Raw genomic sequence first — 24,878 nt, forward strand, 5'->3', positions numbered from 1 at the left:
TAATCAACGCGCATTGCTCTCAAAAGCACTTTAAGTGAGACTACACGTGCGTGAAAATTTAATAGCACTGTATTATAACAGAAACTGTTTGAAATTAAAGTGATTCTATTGTCAAGTCAGACTACCGAATGAAATTCGCATAATAAATCCAATAATCTAATACGTAATACTATACATATGTATATGAAAGACAGTAAAATACACTCTATGTAATGTTGAATTTTCATGTATATATGTATGTACATACATACATACATACATATATCATCATCATCATCATCTACAGCCACTCGCCATCCACTGCTGGATGAATAAAATCCATTCGTCTTTGTCCATGTTTTGCGACTCTCATCCATCTCACTCCACACATTTTCCTGATTTCATCTACCCATCTTCCATGCGGTCTTCCTTTTAGCCTTTTGGGTTCTATCGGGTACCATTCTAGCACTTCTTTTGTCCACCTTTCGTCCATTCTTCTAGCTACGTGGCCCGCCCATTGCCATTTAAATCTCTTTACTCTGTCCACTATGTCCACTACCCTTGCCATATTTCTCACTCACGTGTTCCGCTTCCTGTGTTTCCTTGTTATGCCGAGCATACGGCGTTCTATACTTCTTTGGGTGCATTGGACTTTGTGTAGCATCATATCGTTCAATGTCCAAGTTTCACATCGATACGTCATCACTTGCAAAACGCATTGAGTATCTTTTTCTTCAATATATCCAAAAACTCAAAAATTCAATATATCCCAAAACTCTAAAGATAAGAGTTCTAGAGACTTTATTATACATATTGAAGAGGATTTTTATTTAAAAAATTAAAAATTGATTTTGACTCCATTCCAACTACGACTATATGATTTCGGCTGGACTTTTTTTAAATTACATACATACATATATATCCCAATAAATTATTAGAAATACTAAAATCATAATAATCGTTACAAAAATACAAAAGAAACGATTTATTTTATCCAAAAATACTGACATACATACATCACTATCGATACTACCGTTATCTACCGGAATTGATTTCAAAGCATTCTGCCATAAAATTTAATTTGATAAACTAGCAATAAAATATTATTAATTATTTGTCAGCTGATCAATAATGATTTAAATCAATTACTTAAATTAATTACAAAATAATGTATTTAGTGCTTCTACACTGCGCAAATAACGGATAAGCTAGAGTAAAAAAAAAAAAAAAAAATATTTCATGCTCTTGCCTTGAAGAATATTTGTGTGGAAGGGATGGTTTTAGCTTTTATTTATGTATACTTTATATTGAAATAATTTTTAAGTGAAAAAGAAGGCTTCCAAAAATATCGGAAGGAGAAGAGGCTTCTCATTTTCAACGGTGAGTTATAAATGAATATAATGTACATATGTATTCGGAAATAGTCTCATGTATAAGTGCGATATTTTCGGCATACTTTATCTATAAATATTTATCGGCTCCTTTAAATAGCAGTTCAAAAAAATGTTGAGTGTTCATAACTCATTCTTAGAGTGATACAAATTAGCCGACATAACGTTTTTTTCTAAATTCAAAACAATTCAACTTACATATATAAAATTGAAAGTATTATATTATATTTCGATACTACCGGTTGACTACATATTCTGTACTAACAGCAGAACCAAATACCAAATTTCAACCAGTTTTAGTATATATTGGTTTTTATAATAAAGTTATCAATATAAAAGTACTCATAATATTACAAAAACTCATTTTTAAAAGCAATAAGATCCAATAAAAATTTATTAATACAAATATTGTACAACCTTCATTATATGAAATACGCTGTATTTTGATGACATTATTCACATAATTTGTAAGCAAATTGTGAATGGTATTTGAATAAATTTGTGAGTAGATTATTTTCATATTTTTTTTCCATTGCTGCTTGCTTGTTTAAGGCGATTCAACAATATTTGATGTCTTTATTAAGATTTTTCCACCCTCTTTCTTTTAATTATCCGTCGCTCTCGCTCCTGCGATTTTCATCTGTAAACGGCTCTGGAAAATTAATTTTATGTAAGAGGGATGGTTGCAGAACTTTTTGCATTGCTTCATGAAATTTTGAAGGAATATTTTTTTATTCGCACAAAATACTCCCCCTCTCACTCGATTGAATTTTTTATCATCGAAATTCGAGCAATTAACAGCCGTAAATCGTAATCTCGAACACACCCAACATTACCCATAGAAAATTTCCGATACGATCACTAGATGGAAAATACATTTGTGTTTGAATTTCCACCATATTGCAATTTGTTCCGGGAAAGCGAGTGTCGTCTCGCTTTCTCTTTCGTTTCCGGTAAAAAGGTGGTGGTTTCAGTAATCTACCACATGCGGTGCGCCATTACCCATTCTTCCTAATGGTTAGCTGTAAACACCGTGTACAATTTGTATAGTATAGCATTTCAACACACACAAATGCCTTCGCTTATCTTAAAATTTCATAAAAGTACGGTGCGACAGCTTGCAGGCTCAATAATCTACCCAAAAGTAAAAATAAAGAATACCATTAGACTCAAATAGAAATTAACCCCATTTAAAATTGCTTTAAAACATTAACATGTAATAGTCTGAAATTGTGTTTGGACATGATCTGCATAGTGACAAATGGCTTATGTATTTATCTAGGCTTAGGGCATCCAACACAGAAACGGAAATCGACTAACTGGGGAAACCATCTGCATATACATACATATATACCTACTCGAATACTGGTTAATTATGTACATATATATGAATAATAAATACAATGCATACATTTTACAGAATATTTAAAATGTGAAATTTGTGTCTCACATGCAAAAAACCTTGTCTTTTTTATCACTAGTAAGTTGTTATGAAACATTTTACGTGAATTATCGAAAAATTAGTCCCTATTGGGAACGAAAGCAGCCAATAATTTTGATGACAGAATCTGACTTGATTTGCACGTGTTTTATTTTACATATACAGTCAGGAAAGTATTCACATGTTGCAAACACGTGACATTTCGATAATGTATTGTACATCCTTCAATATGGCAATTTTCGTTGCCGTATTTTGAGAATGTATTATAATTGTAAGTTTTTAATTAAAATGTCATTGAAAATATAATATATGTATTATTTGAAAAAAAAAATGCATTGACTGATAATATATAATCAGGGCCGTAGTGTGGAAGTGGGGCAGGAGAGCAAATGACCCCGGGCGCAAGATTGAAGGGGACGCCAAAACGCGGTTGGTAATATCGGGGTCTTTTATGTGGTTTTTAAATGTTGATTATTATCTGAAATTTTACAATTGATGTTTATTTAAAATACAAACGAGCGCTACAAGGAGGAGCACCATTCCCGCGACCTACATACATATGTACGTGTGTATATATTCTTAGAATTTATTATTTTAATTTTAATTTATTTTTCGCTCGCATTAAATGAGAATATTTTAATTAAGGGAGGTTTAATTAAAGGAATTGAATAAAAAAATATAAACAGAGTATGGGAGGGGTGGGCTGGTAGCATGTTTACTAGGGCACAAACTACATATGTACCTTACCTACGGCTTTGTATTTAATTAAATAAAATAAATAGAAATCCATAATTCTCTTCTCTCTTTTATAATATATTATGTTGTATGTTCATGATACATTTCACTAAGCATTAAAGTTAAAAGCTTTGTTATATGGAATTATATTCCAATTAATAACTGGAAAAGACTTCGATAATGGTTTGATGTAGTTTATTGAAATGTAAAATTTGCACGTGGTGGTTCAGCGGAGCGTACGGAACAGAAGTTGTCCGTACGCCGTCTGCTCGAACTCTGTCGACCGTCGCGTATTTCCGCTTGGGCCGACACTAATGCCAACTCGTCAATAATGCCAATCGACAATCAGTTAATAAGACTGTTTGCCACACGTCATTACAAAAGTCGGAACATAGTCCCACATAGGAAAACTGTTGAACAATACAGTTATTCTACAGAGTTACAGCATTACTGACGAGTCGTTTACAATAAATCATAGTTCTTAAAATAATTAAATAGAGGGTGAATAATGAAACCTTTGCCTCATCCAGTGTGAGGATAAAATCAATTTATTGGTTCAGTAATATTTCAACTTATAGGTATACCTCTGGCGAATGTTGTTTCTATTTACATTAAAATTTTTGAAATCTCCTTTGAAGCTGTGAATAAGCATTACAAGATAAGTTTACTTTAAAGAAGAGAGAGTGGACTGTATATGGTTTAAAACTTAAGCATTCCTCATCTTGATGTTAACTTAGACAATACAATGTTGACACTGTTACAGTTGTCAAGACAGATCAGCTATTACCGATCAACTAAACTTGATTAATGAGTGTAATGCTCCTAAGTTAACTTGATTTCATCAACAAGTAGCACAAACATTGCTAAATTAAAAGTAAATTGGAAAGTCATTCATTCATTCCTACAAGCAGGAAATGAAGGCGAACTATGATTATAGATGTCTCTACGTTAAACATCGAAATGTTCAGTATTACAATATTTACTTATTCTATGATTCACATAAATACTATAAACAGTAAGAGTTAACTTATGTTTTCATAACAAGAAACATAAGACCTGCGGATGACTCCCGGCAGGTTATAATTAAGTAGACATGAAATAATTTAAGATGCTCCATTAAGTGTGGCTTGGAGACTAACATTAACAAATCATGAATCTAATTTTAACTGTCAAATTTGAACAGTTTATTTTAAACTCGGATATAATCCTTCCGAGTGATGACATGAGACAAGTCTTATATTATAAAGACAAAATGATTAGATTAAATTCGGAGATATATACTGCCGAATGTTAAAATGAAAATAGCTTAAATTATACACACAACACAATTAAAGTGAATTACGGAGTACTACTATTAACATTGAATGATTTAAACTCATGATTACATCTAATAAGTAATATGAGTTGGGGGTAGTGTCTTCGGGTTAAACTAAGCTACCGAAGTTGACGGAATTGAAGCTGCTGTTTCTCCTCCCTCTTGCTGATCTTCCTTCCTGTCAAGTGGTCCTTGTGGTAGAATCGGCAATGGCGCCACTAGATGACTGGACCGACGAAACTCTCCGCTGGCAGTAAAGACGTCGACGACTCGAACTCTGCCATCTGGTCCGGGATACAATTTAGTGACTCGACCCAAGACCCATCGGGTTGGCAGCATGTGTTCCTCCTTTAACAGGACCATTTGACCCACACTCAGATTGTTGCTCGAGTCCTTCTTCCATTTGTGTCGTAACTGCAAAGAATGTAAATATTCCGCCGACCAACGTTTCCAAAATGCTGCTGTGGTCAATTGTATCTGAAGCAGATTGGCATGGACATTAGTGTTATATTTAACCTCCATTGGAAGAGCGAGTAAGGATCTGCCAATTAAGAAATGTCCAGGTGTGAGGGGTAAAAGGTCTAGTGGATCCGAAGACAAGGGACTAAGAGGACGGGAATTCATGCAAGCTTCTATTTGAGTCAATACCGTACAAAATGATTCGAAATTTAAGGTGGTGGCCTTTAACACCTTGTTTAAATGAATCTTCATGGATTTAACCACTGCTTCCCACAGCCCTCCCATGTGAGGCGCCCTTGGCGGGTTAAGCTTCCAACGAATCCCTTCGGAGGCTACATACCGTAGTAGCTTCTCCTCATGAGGACGTTCGTAAATTAATTTTACTAAATTAACGAGTTCACGACTTGCACCGACAAAATTAGTAGCATTGTCGGAATATATCGTATTGGGCCTGCCACGTCTGGCTACGAATCTTCTTAAACAATTTAAGAAATTTGAACTCGTTAAGTCTCCGACAAGTTCCAAGTGAACTGCCTTACTGGAAAAACACACAAAGACACAAACGTAACCCTTAATTATCTTAGAATTCTTATTGCAACCACTCTTCACAGGAAAAGGTCCTGCGAAGTCTATCCCCACATGACTGAAAGGAAAATTCGCAGTGGTACGTTCAAGCGGGAGTAATCCCATTAATCTATTGTGTGACAGTGGTTTATTTCTGAAACAAATGACACATGAACGCACCACTCCTTTGACAGTATTATGTCCGGCCAATGGCCAATAGGTCTGCCGCAATAACGACAGTAAGGCTTGAGTACCCAAGTGAATATATTTCAAGTGCGCGTCTCGGACAATCATGTGTGTAAGTTTATGCTTATTTGACAAGATAATGGGTGACGTTGATAGAGTTGTTCCCAGAGGAAGTCTACTTCCAACACAAATTAAATTCTCGTGGAATAGAGGGGACAATTTAGCTAATTTACTGCTACTGGGAATTGGATGTCCCTTGCTCAGCAAACGATATTCCAATGGAAATGATTCCATTTGCGATAACCTAATCAAATTATTTAAAGCATCATTTAATTCTAAAGCGGACGGTTCGTTATTTTCTTTAACGTTTAATTGTTTATTCCTTAGTGGCCGACGAACATATGATAAAACTCGAAGGAGTCTTGGAAGATGAGAATATTTATCTATCCAATTATTTTCCCTCACAAGGGTAGCGTTAGTGACTACCCTTCTCTCTGGAAGATCTATTGTGATCTCAGGAGGTCTTCGAGGCCATCGTGATTCGTCTAATTTCAACCAACTAGGGCCGTCCCACCATAACGAATTATGATTTAATTGTACATTTTTGTTTTTCTCTGCTATTTGAATCTGTCGGTACATCTGCTTAATATCCGCAGTAATCACGTATTTATGGAGTCGAAAGTTGAGTAGTAAACTTAACAAATCTGATTGGACACTAGGTCCCACCATCAAAATATTATTTAGTGAGATATTAGACGTTGTCTTTGCGGACGCATAAAAAACTACACGATATTTAGTGGTAAGGCTAGACTCCTTAACCACGACGTGATGAGGTAAATAACAATGAACCTCATGTGCCTCCGGAGGTTCACACTCTGACATATGTCCTAAATTTATGTACTCTTCTAAAACTTTATTGTATTCCATTTTTAAATTATTATTGGCTAAAAAACGTCTTTCCAAAGTTTTGTGTCTTTTCTCCGCAATGTGCAATGAACTTCCTAATACTACCGGGGAATTTTTATATGGTAAAGCTACACAAAATCTACCGTTTTTATCTCGTGATGTGTGTGCTTGGAAATGTTCCTCACATCTTTTCTCCTCAAGAGATTGATGTTTTACCATAGGAACCTGGTCGATCATCCAAAAGTTTTGAATGTGACTGTCTAATTGACTTAAGCCTATGTGGCTCTTCCCTGGAGCATTATTTACTTCGGGATATGGACCAACTATTGTCCATCCGAATTCGGTATCCTTTAAGATAGGCATACCTTTTCCTAACTGGATGGTTCCTGCTTTCATAGCATGAACGCAAATCTCGGCGCCGAGCAATAAATCGATTGGCGTCGGTTTATTCCAAAGGGGATCTGATAACTTGATTCCCGCTGGTATTGAAATTAACTGTTGATCCAGTTTCACAGTTGGAATTTCGCCAGTAATTTCTGGTAATACCAAACACAACACTTTGGTTGAGTAATTAGTGGTTGAAGACCTTATGGTCACCTTGGTGATGTGACGAATGCTACTTTCTTGATTAGCGATACCTACAATTTTTTGAGAGATTTTCTCTAATTTGAAGTTATTCTTCTTAGCGAAAGATGTGGTAACATAGTTGACTTGTGAGCCGGAATCTAATAATGTGCGACCCTTAACGACCGTTCCATTGGACGTTATAATGTCTACTTGTACCGTGGGTAAAATTATCTCCCTTTGAGAGAAATGAGTAGAATGAGCATTAATTGACTTCCTTCCCGTATTATTGGAACTAAATGTATCGTCCTGATGCAACAAAGTGTGATGGTTTTGTTTGCACCTTAAGCAATTATAGTTAGACTTGCAATTTGTTATCTTATGCGATGAATTTAAACATTTAAAACACATGTTATTAGATTTAACGAATTCATTTCTTTCCAAACTGGATTTTGCTTTGAATTTATCACATTTGCCTATGAAATGATTATTTCGACAAAATGCACATGCGTTTACCTTACTTGATGGGTTTTTATTCGCGACATGAGTTCTCCTGATTCGTTGACGGTTATGAGGGAATTCTTTCACCGTAATTACAGATGCAGTAGATTGTAATACGTTACATCTATTCTGCAGAAACGTTTCTAACTTCTCGTACGGTGGCATTTCTCTGTCAACCAGAGATGTTTCCCAGTCCTTTAATAAACTAAATGGTAATTTCCTTAGAACTAAACATGTTACCCATGGATCTAAAATTTCTCTCGCGTAACCCAATGATTCAATGTTTTTAATACACACCGTTACCTTATTTAATAGATCTCTCAATTCGATATGTGATTCCTTTGTGATTAATTTTAAGTCACAAAGTGAGTTGATCCTAGTTTTAAGATTAAGTCTTGGTAAATTGTATTGCTTGTCTAAAATACTCCACGTTATTTCATAATTGTCTGAGCTAATATCTAACCCTGATACAGCTGCTAAAGCGGGACCGAGTAATGATTGATGCAAATATAGTAATTTCGTGACATTCGAATATTCCGTTTTGTTTCCTATTATATTCTTAAAAGCTTGTTGAAACGATTTCCATTCAGATGGATCTCCCTGAAATGTGGGAATGGTTAACGTCGGTAACTTATCTCTAGCAAATTTAATTGTTGCTTGCTCTACCTTTAGTTTACTATCTTGAAAGGATTGGCAATCTAATGCTGCTTTAAGATTTTTAACTGTTATTGTAATTGCATCGTACTCTTCGTCTATTTTGGCCGCTTTCGATATGTCTGTAAGGTTATCTAAATACTCGTAATGGAGTTTTCGGACATAATCGTATGCTTCTTTAATGGTTTGATACTGTCCTTCATCTAATTCGGAGGATTTATCTATTTTTCCTTTTAGTCTTTGTACCGCGCCTGAATACCTTAATTCTATTGACGTCATTATAACTTCTACTTTATTTTCCTTCGCTAATATTTCTATCGATTGAGTCTGACTTCGAGTCTGATGTATTCTAGAGCTTGACCTGTCTCTAATAGGTTCTACGTCCCTAGTTGGATTTCGACCTTTATGCGACTTGGAAGTCGAAGCTTCTATTTCCTCGTTTTCAGCACTTGACATTTGTTTCAGAAAGTTGCACTATTTCGTCTCATAAATACAGTTGTTCTCTACTATAGCTGTCAATTGAACTATTCGTAGAGATAAGGTAATAATATTCAATGATTAACCGTGAATCTTAATATTCTACTTTAACTATTATCACCAGAATCTATCCAACATATTTTGGAAGAAATTACAACCCTAAATTGGTGGGTGCTTGATTTAAACCACTTTGGGGCTACAAGTCTTGTGATTTATTTTAAATCACCACTGTTTCATCACACATTATGAAACAAAGAGATCTACCGATGTATGAATATGCCGGTATGTACTTGATTTAATCCACTTTGGGGCTACAAGTGTAATTCCACATTTATCGTGGAAGGGGGGGGGGGGGAGGGTGTTTCTACACACATTAAGAAACAAAGATCTACCGATATGAATATACCGGTATGTACTTGGTTTAAGCCACTTTGGGGCTACAAGTATAATTCCACATTTATCGTGGAAGGGGGGGGGGGGAGGGTGTTTCTACACACATTAAGAAACAAAGATCTACCGCTATGAATATACCGGTATGTACTTGGTTTAAGCCACTTTGGGGCTACAAGTATAATTCCACATTTATCGTGGAAGGGGGGGGGGGGAGGGTGTTTCTACACACATTAAGAAACAAAGATCTACCGATATGAATATACCGGTATGTACTTGATTTAATCCACTTTGGGGCTACAAGTATAATTCTCCACGTGCTTTGCTAATTTTACACTACATCTGATTTTACACTTTTAATACGAAATTCGATGCGACCGATGAAACATTCCTTCGTAGCGCGATATTATTTTATACAATCGCGTTAATTAATTGTTATACTTTAAAACATATTTTAAAACTGACCTACCCACATGATTGCCTTTTGAACAGATTGCCTGAGATTGAATACATTCACTTACTTGAATATCCTTTACGATGTTTATGTGATCGTTCCGATAATTTTGGATTACCTCTGTGTCCCATGCGTCTTTGTAGGTTATGTTTTTATTTATATATTTTCTGCGTCAATCACGCGGTCATGTACCTCTGTACATCAATCAATATATTGCTGAAATAGAAGCAAACATGTTATTAGTATTGGAAAGGTATGGATAGTAACAAAGGAACGATACCGATTTCTTAATTGACATCCATTTTTTCTCGACCACGTTTTTTCCTATTGGTTTGTCCGTTTGGTGTTGTGGCCTAGGTTACTGGTGTCCGGTTCGAAGTGACCATCATGGAAAAGACTTCGATAATGGTTTGATGTAGTTTATTGAAATGTAAAATTTGCACGTGGTGGTTCAGCGGAGCGTACGGAACACAAGTTGTCCGTACGCCGTCTGCTCGAACTCTGTCGACCGTCGCGTATTTCCGCTTGGGCCGACACTAATGCCAACTCGTCAATAATGCCAATCGACAATCAGTTAATAAGACTGTTTGCCACACGTCATTACAAAAGTCGGAACAATAACTATAAAAAATTGGGTGGTAATTAATTGAACTTAAATTTTGATCATATTCACTTTTACAAAAATTCGAGTGTGACCATGACTTTACCTTTGTATTTGAAGAATATAAGAAAGTCACAAAACAAAATTCGATATTGAACCGTAAATACACATTCACACATACCGGCAGCATTATGAAATATTAATAGTTGTGACAGCATTTTCGATATAAATTGAGCGCAAATGTATGGAAACTTGCACAAGACAACATTTCTACTTCCGGTTGTCGGATTTTGTTAAATTTTTTTTATTACTTAAAATCACTGTCAGTATTATACGCAATAAATATCACAAAACTTCATCTATTGTTACTACTTACATAGATAAAGTAAAAAAGTTTAATTTTATGTATATTCCCCTAAAAAAAATGTTGAGTGTGCACTACATATTTGTATATTAAATTCAAGCTAAACTATATTGGATATTTAATAATATATAGGTATATTTATATAAAATAATCGATCTATTTATATCATTCATTTGAGTCAAGTCTAAATACTGATAATGTAAATGTATATGTAATACATATTGCGCAAGATATGATACACGCAAATAAAAGGCAAAGTGAGCTATTTCAATCGTGATAAAAGGACTATTATGTTCATTGAAGACACGATAGCGAAATTGCCAACTCTAATTGACAGAGAGTAATTATTATTTGAGAATCTCCAATTTCCCCCCATTGTAACGTCTATTTGGGAACGGTGTCTGATGGTGATTAATTCCTTTTAGTGTATTTACATATACATATGATATAATATGTATATGTAATACATAACAATTTGACATAAGAAGCATTCTTACCCAAAAATATTCGACTTTGAATCCCGGTATCTTTCTGTGACTTGCGCCGACTTGGTTGAGAAAGTCGAAAAACGTGTCAAGATCGTCTAATCCTTTGATGCCTTCGTCGAGGGTCTGCATCACATTGTTGGCGTGCTCAGCCAGCTCCATTGAACCGGCTTGTTCCTCTTTCGTCTTCAGCTCTCGAAATTTCTCGAACATATTCAGCAGATCGCTATGCTCCTCGAACAGTCTGCAAAACGAGAGATGCAATTAGTCATCACATATATATATGAATTAATCGGAAAAACCACAGTCGTGTCGTCGATTAAAGCAACGACGATTTTCGAATACTAAATTACGTACAGATCTCCAGAGATAGATATACGTAGTTTCCGGAATCGTTTCGGTTTCAGCGCACGTTTCGGACTTGGGACTTTACGTTTCCGTACTTTGGTTCGTACAAAAGGGGTGGCATTTAGGCACCACCCTCTAGAGCCGTGGTCTACGTTCACGTTCTCATTAATTTTCCGAGAGTTGCTACAGAGCACTCGCCACACCTATGTGGTCATGTGTGGTTTGATGATTTAATTGCGATTTGTCTCCGTTTAGACTACTAACTACCTTTAAAAGTTTGTTTGAATACCTCAAGTGTAATAAAATTGGCTTATTTACGGGCTTACTTTATTATGAGTAACTTGAAACTGTAATGAAAAATTATAAATCGTTATTTTGTAATAAAAGTTCTAGTGGAAGTCTGCCAATTATGTGATATTAAGTATTATGTTCGCGTGGTTTCCATTTTGTAGTTTTTATCACTCCCGAAATATAAGTCAGTTAATCCATTAGCTTCAAACTGAGCTCTCGACGATCATTATCGAATGATTTAAACGTTTGTTGTGTTTTGCTGAGAATTTTATATGCTCGGGCGCGTTCGCATTCTGCATATTAAATCATAACGAGATACTTTATTTTTAGAAAAATCTTTCCGGAGTAATAAAAGTAAATATGGCATTTGTTACATATATAATGTATGTACATATGTATAGTATAAAGCGAAATATACTGAACACATTTTGTAAACATTGTGAAACTTTTATTCCTTTCGTAAATCATATATGAAAACGAACAAACTGTGTTTTAATCCTTAAAAATATGACAATATTTCAATTTAAAGTGAAATAAAATGAAATTTTTAATAATAGTTTGAGTTGCTCTGAGTTTTCAGTAAATTTTCATTTCACCGGAACGTTCTTTTCATCTCGTGTGTTTAGCGTGCAATTTTCCAACTGCTTCTTACGCTACAGCTGCTCGCGAAAAAATATTACATAAACCCATTTTAATATTTTGCATAGCGGAACATTTTTCACGATAGTAACAAACACACACAAAACGTGCAAAAGTACGAGATTATTTCATTGGAATTTTATTATTATAACAATTTTGCATAAAATAGGTATGGTATAAAGGAAGTACGTGTGTGTATGCACATGTATGAATTTCATATACGATTAGTGGTATAAAAGACAAACATTGTTACGAAGCGATGATACGAAACGAAGTTCAGTCTATTGTTCAAGTATATTTACGTCTCACGGGTATACGTATGTACTTTCGGTTTAATCCAATCTTCTTCGACGTATACTAAAGTTCCTAAAAGTGGTGTTTTATAACCGCGCTGAAAGCTTTCAAAACCGATGTTAAATTAAAGTGAAAAGATTTGTTTTTTAAACTATATACACAAATAAATTTGGAAACAGAACGAAGTATGGCACTTGATTTGATGTTTTATGAAATTTAAGTATACGTTTTATATGTAGTTAGTCTACGCCGACATACCGACATTTATCACTACCGGTACTATTGAAAAAAATTCTTCCTACCGATATTGATTTATTTTAGGAATTAGTGCAATGAAATAAAATTAGGTACCAACAAAATATTAATTTATTAATTTTAATCATTAATTACACTGAGCAACAAAAAATCTCAATTTTTACTTGCCGGAGCGGAGACTAATAAATCTTTACTAAGTTCGACCCACTGAATTCGAATATGATAATAATTATTGTTGGCTTGGTCTCGTTTATTCATTTACCGCACGAATTAGTTCTTTTAGATAAAACAACAAATATTGACATAAATAATCAATCTTTATAATTGGAGTAAAGTGAAAAAAAATAAGCGAAATTAGTTCATAATATTACGGAAAAGAAATGTGTAAAAAAAGTATATTTTTGACTTTTAAAATCCGCTAGATACATAATTATAAATATTTCAAGCAATAAAAAAACCCAATCAATAGAAAAAAAATTGAGTATTTATTCCAATACTCACTTTTGGCACAGCAAATACTAGATTTGGAATTAAAGACCGCAAAAACCAAAAATCTGTAAAAATTGCACATATTTTTAAACGCTCATATCTCTTAAGCGAAAGCAAGCCCACAAAAATTACTGTCATATTCGTATTCAATGAGTCAAATTTAGTAAAGATTAATATGTCTCCGCTCCTGTAGTTTTTTTTTCTTCCATAGTGTTATTTTAATCAACTATTTTATTAATTACGATAAATTATGGTCAATTCTATAACGCTCGAATTACCGGTCAGCGAATATCAATAAAACGTTTATAAAATTTAGCGTTTTTCTTGTTTTAAAGAATATTCGTGTGGAGGGAATGGTTTTGGCTTTTAAATATTATATTCATATGTATTCAAATCCGAATGCATCGCATTATTTAGTCAGTTATAAATCAATATTACATATATGTATATTCGGAAATAGCATTAGGTATATAACTGGTATAAGTAGGATAATTTCAGCACATTGATTTTAAATTTATGATACACTTAGCGGCTTCTTTGAATAGCAGATCAAAAAGGATGTTGGGCATCTATACAAACTAACCGATACAACGTTTTCTTCTAGATTCAAAACAATTCAATTATAATTATTATATTTCAGTATTACTGGTAGTCTAATTTGAAATACCGGTAGTAAAAAAGGTTAAACCAGTTTCGATAGTACTGATATTGGAATCTCTAATAGCGATATTTACTATGTATGGTCATGTACTAAAACTACCTCCAAACAATTTTGTTCTAAATATTCATGACAGCACACAAAATCTTAATGCTTTATAAAAAAAATCGATATATAAAATGCAGAAAAAATAGCACCCAGCAATATCTACAAATTGAGAAATGCAAATGTAAATGTACAAAAAAAATTAGCGCATTGAAAATCATAAAAACTGTACATTCAGCAGAAGTACGGTGATTTTACACGAACTCAAGATTGCATATAAAATTGCGTACTATTCATAAATTATTATTGATGCTAATTATTTCATAAAATAAAACACTAAACTACATGAAATCACGCTTTTTTCATCGATGTGCAAACATTTGTACAAACATACATATGTATGTATGAAAAACGTTGTTTTTTTTTTCAGATTACGACTCTGGTCTATATTTCTGACTGCAAAAACCAGTTAAAAAGAAAATGTTAAGGCTGCTGTCGCGTAAATTGTCGGCGTCGATAGTGTCTCGCGTTTTTACGGATCATTAAGTTTTCGCTTATAAGCGCGCGGCGGTGGTGTCTCCTTGAACTTTTCGCTGACATTTATTCGCAAAGTTGGCGGGAATCGGATACAATTCAAAAGCGTAAATAAGTTACACTGTCTCTCCTCCTTTATTTATTTAGCAAAGTTCGCTTGTAAAAAAATTTTTGTAGATAGTGAGAGAGATCGCGTGTCGGAAAGCGTCGATAACGCGGGGACGTCGAAAAGTCGAAGAGGGATGAAACTTTATCGACTTCCGGAAAATTAATAAAGCGTAATATCCTCCGTCGAAGAAGAATAACGCTTTATGGTACAGCTTTTTCGAGGAAGTTTGATTTTTAAATTTATATGATTTCTCACATATTTTTCTCATAACTCTAACGGTACAATAGAAAAATGAATATTTTGATCATAATAGACTTCATATATCATAATAATATAATATAATACTTAGCTTTAAATAAAATATACATATATGTGCATATGTATGTAGAAGTAAGAAATGGTTTTTGAAAAAATATAGCGTGATGAAAATAATTAACATATGTACATATAAAACCAGCAGCGTGGACTGTTGGTTAGCATATGCATATGCTTTCAAACATAGTGGTCACGGGTACGAGTCCCAATGGTTGCTGCTGACCAGATCTTGGTTTGTGACTCCAGGTCGATCATTTCCTATCAAAGTTTGCCAATTTATCTGATTTTCATTGAAACGGTTCCAACAAATTGGCAACCTTTACCTATATGGCAACCTTTAGGGGCGAAATCACACACTGCGGGACGTGGTACATGTTTTTTTTTAGATACCTTTAAACGTGCGAAAAAAATGGGCATCCCTTCATGTGACACCCAGTACATTCATGCGATATCCGGTACAGTATCTGTGATGTATACATCGGTGTATATATGTAATGTACGTGGTAGGTTTATACATAGGTAGGTAGGATGGGGGTGTTACAGTGACATTAGTGTACGAATGGAGTGCAGTCAGCAGAGGGTGAGACGAGAGGGCCACTAGTGAGGGTCGGGTTAAGTGGAGACCTCCGCAAGACCCTCGCAAGGGCTCACAAAGGATGGACAACTCCGGTGAAAGCTTTCAAGGGTTTTTCAGTTCGGTCTTGCGGCCCGCTTTCGACTTTACAACGCCACTTATCGAAAATTTTAATAATACGCATCTATACATTTTTTTTCTCCATTTGATCCTAATTATATACTATATTATACACAGAAACACGTGTATAATAACGGCATCGATCACACTTCAAAATTGAATGATCACATAAACATTTATATGTAAACATTCGAATCTGGAACGTAATGTAAGAAGTGCCTATGTTATCGGTTTATTTATTTATTTTTAAAGTTTGGACCATTATGGCATTACAGGAATTCCTAATGCGCTAAAATGGTCAAAAATATAACACAAAAGAAACAATATAATAACTATACATAAATTAATACATATTATATATATGTACAATTCATAAAAAAAAACAAAGTTCAAGCAATTAGAGTAGTCACATAACATATATGTACATAATAATATTTAATATAAGGAGAAAAATTAGATCTGTCTATTATCAACAGTCAGTTGATAGTATAAATTCCAATGTATGCATGTATTTATGTAACGACCAAGATATGTATGTATGTATGTATATATATACATATGTACAAGAACCAACCATGAACGCAAAACATCCCAGTAAGGTTCAAATCTAAGAATATCAAAAATCGACAAGGTCGAAAAATACATTTTATATTGCCGTATGTATTTTGTCACATATTGTCCTTGATGAAAAATATATCGTATTATTATATTGACATTGACTGTGTACTTAGCATATGTACATATGTATGTATATCTCATTTGGTCTACATTGAATGACATAGGCATATCTAGTATTTAAAATCTGAAGTATTTTCCGAGACACAATTTGTCAAATTTTAACGTAGGCACTTCTTACATTAAGGTCCTGAATTATATCATTTTATTTACGAAACTTTTCAATGATCAAATATGATTTAAGGTGAAATGTTTGACAATGATCTTTTCTCTCTTCTTCATCATAATCTTCTATAAACATACATACATATACATATAAACTACATATTTCTAATAATTAATAAATTTTTAAAATACCAATATACGACTAGTTGAAGAATAATAGAAATCAATATAAATTAGTACAATTATACATTGTTTAATAAAAAATGGGTATTTATTTAATTATGAATATAAAAAAGTAATGATTTTATCGGGGCTGTGGAGTCAGTTCAAAATTTACCGCCTCTGACTCCGACTCTGAATCCAATTTCAAACTCTAACTCCAACTTGAACGTTTTCTTGCCAACGTATAAAATTTTTAGTACTTAGTATGTATTAAAAATAATAGCGATTTTCAAAATATGAAATTTAAATGAATTAAAAAAATTGACATATAACCCAATTTATTGATTATTGGTAATTAAATAGGTATAAATAAAATGTAAGTACATACATTAAAAGTATATGTATGTATGTGTATGAATTTCATCGGTCTCCGTCACGAGCCCGAATGTGAAACGCCCGAATTATATCCTGCTCGCGCAAATTAAGTGAGTATGTACCGTTTACCATGCACCCTTTTTTTTTGATCTTTCGACTTAAGATCTTTCGATTTTCGACCTTTGCTTTCCTATATTTGGGTTTTCGGGCGTTTCACATTCGGGCCTGTGAGGTAGACCCGAATTTTATACACAAATAGATCAATGAGAAAAATGAGAATAATCAAGGAATCAATTGGTTTTGGCCCCAACACATCAAAATACGATTCAACGATTTTATTTAAATTCATGATTTTCATAATTAAATTGTTAAATTTAAATTTACATATTATTGGATTTACTTCGATAAAATTGGAGACTCTAATTGATACAAACCGTAATTAATTAAAGAAAATACTAAAAAAAGGAGTCGAAGTCGGTTGATTTTTTACGACTCCGACTGTGACTCTGACTCCGCTTAAAATGCTCCGACTCCACGACTCCAACTTCGATTCCATAGCTCTGGATTTAGGCACATTTGATATTCAGAATATTTGAATTATACTTAATATATATTTGTATTAATTTATGAATTGAAATATATTTCTGTTTTATTTTCGATTAGATTGTAACAAATAATAGCAAAGACTTACATATATGGCAATGTGAAAAATAATATAATATCTAATAACTTTTTATTATATTAAATTTATCACAAAATTCTCGAGAAGAAGATTATTTATATAACAAAAAGATGAATTTTTGAAAGTGTCATAAAAATGACAATTCTTTGTTTGAAGCGAAATTTATGTGTGTCAAAACGTGCGTTCTATACGTTTCCTTTCCTAAATCTATTCATTCTTCGCATAAAAAATGCAAACCGCTTTCTCGTATTCGCACATCTCTCCTTTCTTATGAAAAAAATTTCAGATTTTTCCATCTCTCTTTTTTCCATATGCAAAGACATAAATATTTATATCATTACAAATAAATACGGTCGCTTTTTTGTACGACTTCACGAATACAATATTGATACATTATTGGGATTGAGAGAAAATTTATACTACGAATCTCCCTATCTTCGTAATTATCTAACCTTTATACGTCTACCGAAAAGTCGCATTAATTTTACTTTTCTTCTCAACAACAACAATGAGCTTTTTTCTCGGCAAAGCTCTATCGCATCCATCTCCGGTGAAGGCAAATACGACACTAATGGACCTACAGTCACGTCATTAGATCTTACCGGGATTAGAACGCTATCAGTAACTATAGAGCGTACCGGAAAACTCGATAAAAGCTAGTTTTTCGACTGAGTGCCCAGCCCAAAAATAAAAAATGCCGATTAATGTACGAAGCCCGCAATTCTAACCAATTTGTAATATTCAAAAAAATATCGTTCCACAATCTCAACGACCCGAAAAATTGTCTCTCGGGTATTACATAATTTGATTTTCCGCGAAGCAATTTCGTGATGAAACGTAGAATTCGACAGGGTGAAGAATAACAGAAAAATTGTTTTCCACGTCGCGAAAAGCATATAATCATATTTTTTCGCAATTTATCATTCAATCCTCGAAGTAGAATCTCGAACCGCATACAAACGTTTTTCACTTTACAAATATTTTCGTCGCATTTTCCTACGTTGAATGACGCATCTAAGTAAATATCAAAGCAGGTGTTATCCTGCATTTCCAATCCATTTCTCGGATTAATTTAACTTTATTCGAAAGTGAAGGATACCTGCTGTTTATAATTGATATCTGTGATACAACTGCCAAATCCGGCAATTATACCAGAATCACCTGATGCTGCCAACTGTGATTTGCTTAATATGGAGGAGTTTGAAGTTTTCGATATTGCCTATTATAATATATATCAACGTTATTGATTTAACGAGAGTAATGGTAACGTTTAAGTCAAATGGGGCGACATGTTTCTGGCTAATTAATCCCCAGTTTCTGATCGAAAAACCATTAAATTGGTTTTAAACTATAGAATGGCGCATACATGTAGAACGTTATGTTAAAAATTTATTAATTTTTCAATAATATTTATGAAAATAGAGTTTGCGCTAATACTAAAAAAAATATCTCGCAAATTGCTATCATTTTCAGTTTCACATAGAATTTATAATCTAAATAAGAGTTTTAGGTTTAGACACCTAAATTTTATCTTATTAAATACTAAACTTCAACAACTTAAATAGAAACAAGTTATTAATAGAAACAAGCCATATACTTTTAGAAATTCTACCAAAAAATCGATATTGAAACCATTTAAATACAAATAGGCAACAAATTTTTCGTTCAGTTACTTAATACAAAAACGCACAGTAACTTAATAAAAAAACTTCATCTATTGTTACTACGTACATAGATAAAGTAAAAATGGTCTGTAAGTAATAATAAAAGCGGTCGGTAAAAAGCAATAAATGTTCAAATAAAAAATAATAAAAGGTCAGTAAAAATAACATCTCGGTTCAACACTACTGTTTTTCATGAACAAGACTAATTTTGATATTTTTCTAGGAAACAATTTTTTTAGTCAGATAAAAAATATCCAGTTAGTATTCATAAAACTGGACAAAAAAAAATAATAAACGTTTTTAGACACCTCATATTTTGAATTGTCTGATTTCATTATGATCCAAATACCATTCGTCAAAGAATAGTTTTACTGATTATTTAACATTAAATTAGCAATGGATATAGAACATCATTTATATTACTAGTTTTTGCCCGGCTTCGGAGCCTTCGCCCCCTAGGTCTTTTCTCCCTAGGGCTCCGCCCCCATGGCTGCGCCCCCGGAACCTTCGCCCCCTAAGGCTTCACCGCCGGCGGCGCTTGCGCCCTCGGCGCCTTTGCCCCCCGGGACTTCGAATCCTTTGAATCGAAAAAAATCGAATCGGCGCCTATGAATCGAAAAAAAATCGGATGTGTCGTCTACGAACGAACCAACGAATGTTACATACAAAGTATATATTAAATTACCTGACCATTTTGATAAATTACTTACAACTTATTTAATTTACTAACCGAAAGAGGGAATTTTTACCTGACCATTTAAATACTAGCCATAAACATACAAAACCCTATATATTAGTTTTATTTTAAATAAAATATAGTGATCATATCTATTTGTAATTGTCAAAGGAATTTAGCTTATTGTGTTTTAAGCATCGGGAAAACCTTATATGTATGTACATACATTATTTAGAATTGGACCGGGATTTGAATCTCGAACCTCTCCATTAATATAAGCCAGGCTTAAAATTGAGAATTTATTATCTTATACAAAGATACACAAATTACAAATGTTTCGAACATTGCCGCTATCTAATCTTTTAAAATGAAACCAAATACATACATTAATATTCCTTTTCATGAAATAACAGTATTATAGACACGGGAAAAACTATCGTTATTTGCTTTATTTGTATGGGATTATAATATACAAAAAATATTTATCTTTTTTTTTAATAAAATCATATGATATATAATACATTAAAATGCCAGTCGGAAAAATAGTAGCGTATTGGTCGAATACACGACATTTTTTTTGCGAACACAACATACAAAAATAAGATCAAGATTTTCAACGCGAGATAACTCACTTAAATGGCTGCGGGGAAAACGAAAAAAAAACCGACATCAAAAAGCCGTTTTGCTTTGCTTTTCCAGCGCCTGAAAACAGATCCTGAAAACGAGCCTTCTACGAATATAACCGCGATAGGGAGAGACGCATCGTCATCCGACTGTGACGAAAAGTTGACAAAATCTCGACGAAACTCGCAATGAAAAAAGAACCATTGTTTTTCAAAATGTCAACCGCGAAAAAACATCTCTCTGAAAAACGTCTCGGGTTCTTTTTAAATACTATATATTTCACCAAAACGTTTCATCGCCATAATAAAACGTTAGCGTGAAAATATTATGGTAGCAAGATACATACATATAATATATCTACCATGGCGTCCGTTACGTAAAATTATGATACAAGCTTTCAATTATAAATTTAATTAAAAAATCTTCATCATATCTTGTCTTGTACACATTGTAGCAATAGACTTGAAAGTATTTTGCAGCGCTTAAATACGCTTTATTTGAGAACGAAAAAAACTCAACTTTTCGAATTCGCTAATTTGAAATCCTCGCATTTCAGAGCAATTTATAACTTTTTCCTTGTCTTGTTTGCGCAGATTATGAAAATTTTTATACAATGATCTTCTGACTACGAAAACGAAAAGAATTGTAAAAAAAAAGAAAGCAATTTCACTGTTAATACTGTAAAGTGTTTCACAAACGAATTTTTATCGTCTACTTCTCTTTATTTAGGTCAACAACAATTTATTTCCCACGTTTAAATGTCATGCTGAGTTCGGATAATTATAACGTTTTACTTTTTTTTCACCATAATTTATTTATTGTTCGATAGCGAGTGTAGTCTTTTTCCCATTTGAATATTTAAATTTATTTACATGTACAATGAGAGACGTCCGTTGAAAAGTACCCACGTCAATAAAGCTTTTTACAATTTCATTTGAAAAAGGCCGAAAGTAAGAGTTCGCCCAAGGCGTACAAGGGTCGAGACATCGTTTTAATTAATATAACGGAAATGAAATTGTAAACTCAAATTTCTTGCACGTTTTTTTAATATAAATTGGAAAGTCGAGCGTATGAATACGCACCCTTATAGAATCGACCGTCTTTCTGTGAACATCGAGCGTAAAAGAAAAACAAGAACCAAATTAATGAAGTACGACGAGAAATGTAACGTAATAATGCCAAATAATATTTTAATCGATTTTATATTACAACACAATCAAACCTATTTTACAGCATTGTACTTTTTAGATTTGATTTTTAGTTATTTGATCGATTAAAATTAAAATTTAGTGACAACCCTTGAGTGTCAAACTGTCAACCACTTCTTTTACGATTTTCGTATTTTACATACATTTCAAATTGGAGACCTTGGCATTTTAGTATGTTTCCGCTTTCGTATTGATTTGATAATAAGCCAGGCATATAGGAATTTGGGTTTCATTTAGACAGTCAAAGCCCTTTAAAACACCTAGTAATATTGCCGTACTTTTCATATACAAATATAAGAAGTCATCTGGAATTGGCTAGTGCTGCTTGGAATCCTGTTTATTGTGGATATTAATAATCTTGAAAAATTAAATAAAAAAAACTCCATTCCTACTGCAATTCCAGATTTCATCACGATACTCGTTTTGTTTACTTATAATTTAGGAGGAAAGTCTATGATTTATGTTTTTTGTTAAAGCTTTTGAACTACATATATATAATTAATAGTTCTTATTTATTCAGCAAGATTATATTCCAATGTCCAACCAGATCCTTCTGTAAACCTTATTTATTTCACATTTATCCCTGTTCTGTCAACAATTCCAGTAATTCCTTTTTATATATATGTACATACATAGTAGATCTTGCTTTCCTCTAAACAATATTCCAACTCATCAATGATCCATTTTGTTGTACCTTGTTACATAAATTAGTACTGATTTTAACCGGCTTCACTCGGTATTTGTAAAATAAACAGCTTAAACATGGCAAAACAATCATTTGTTTTTTTATTAAATTTATTTGAATCGAAAAAAAATAATATTTGACGAAACTTGGATTTGTTTTCGATGCTCCCAATAAACTTTTGAACCTTACATACATACAAAGTCTCTTTGGAAATTATATATTAGATTACTGTTGACATTTTTCCAATAGTACCCCACATATCGTACATATCCCACTATTCAAAGCTTTCCTTCTAATCATGTTTGTTTTGTATTTATATCATTGTTAAAATAATTTTTTAAGAACGTTTTTGGTGTCAACGTTACGTAAATTGTACCGTTTTTTTCTGTTTTTAATAAATAAATATAAAATAGTACGTGTATGTATAGCTTACCATTCGTTATCATTACTCACCGTATATGGACTGACCCGAATATACTGACCATTTAATATAATGATAAATAACGATTTCAACGTCAACGACCAATTCAATTAAGGCCTTAAATATCATATTTATTAATTAATTCTAAATCTTTATTAAAATGAAATTTTAACATTATATAGATATCTTAATAGATAATCTCGCAAAACCATTTTTTACCAAAAACAATATGTATATTTATAATTGAACTCTGTTCCTTTAATATTCTGTTTTGTGCCATCTCATGTTGAAAAAAACTAAATCAAATTTTCCAAAACTTGGTGCATTTCGAAAAATCTATGATTTTTCATCCAGATCGCACGTAGCATGACGACAAACTTAAAATTTGCACCCGAATATGGAACGTGTGCGAAACTGCGAACGTGATGCGAAAATTTCCCGACTCGTAACAAAACAGTCGTAACTTAATTTATAAAAAAATCACGTTTGTGTACAGCTTTCGCCGTACCTATAAGTATACCATCCCTATAAACAATCAAGATATTCGGATTAGCATAATTCGTCCATTGTGGCGGGTATTGAGAGCCGACTAACCGAAGGAAACGAATTAATGGTGCGTAAAATAATTCAATAATAGTTAAGAGCCTCGGGCTCGCAGCCCGGCTGCCGTGATTAATACTCCATTGTCGTCAATAGTTAATTGCTACTCGACTGACGTTGCCTGCCGACCGAAAATACACTCGATTTATTTTGGATCGACCGTAAAAGGCTGGTGGAGAGCAATCTTCTCGCAAAATTTAACACTAATGAAAAAATGCCAGTAAAACATTTTGCGAATAACTTACACTTGTACAGATTGTTTCGCAAAACTTGCTCGGCTCTAAACTGTTCAACTTTAGCCACGGGGGTTTACTTGTAGCACTCTGTCTGAACTAGATAGATAAGTTAATTTATCGCAGCCTAACTAATGATCAGCTTATCGCATTATGTTATAATATAATAAAAAGATATGTATAGTAATATTTAATTAGATGTGAAAGCTTCATATAATTTGAGATAATTACAAAAGTTCTTCTGAATAACGTAAATACCTCCATATAATACATCTACATATTTAATAATGTATCAAGTATTATTGGATATCGTTGATTCATGCACACAACATAACATACTTTAACTGTATAGTTTGTAGAACAATAAACAGGGAAAAATTGGTTGCCTGAAAGCTATAAAAAATATATTACCATTTCGAGTTTTTTGAAAATAATTGACGAGTCCCGTTTGAATAAAATAATTTCATAAAATCAATATTTAAAAATTTTGTCAATATAATAATTTTTCAACAAAGTTGCTGTTCAAAGCTTTAATCAATTTTCTCTGGCATAATAACAATGTTTAAGGCGT

At 33.2% G+C, this 24,878-nt stretch overlaps 1 protein-coding gene across 1 annotated transcript in view; it reads right to left on the minus strand.

Annotated features, from left to right (window-relative positions):
- The window catches only part of LOC143914597 (neuroglobin-like), an 88,127-nt gene that overhangs the window by 4,656 nt on the left and 58,593 nt on the right, over positions 1 to 24,878 (minus strand). Inside the window, exon 4 of the mRNA XM_077434868.1 lies at positions 11,479 to 11,710. Within this exon, the coding sequence (XP_077290994.1) occupies positions 11,479 to 11,710 (232 nt within the window). The remainder of the gene's footprint in view (positions 1 to 11,478; positions 11,711 to 24,878) is intronic.

Source organism: Arctopsyche grandis, chromosome 7, assembly GCF_051622035.1.
Source record: "Arctopsyche grandis isolate Sample6627 chromosome 7, ASM5162203v2, whole genome shotgun sequence".
NCBI classification, from domain to species: Eukaryota; Metazoa; Arthropoda; class Insecta; order Trichoptera; family Hydropsychidae; genus Arctopsyche; species Arctopsyche grandis.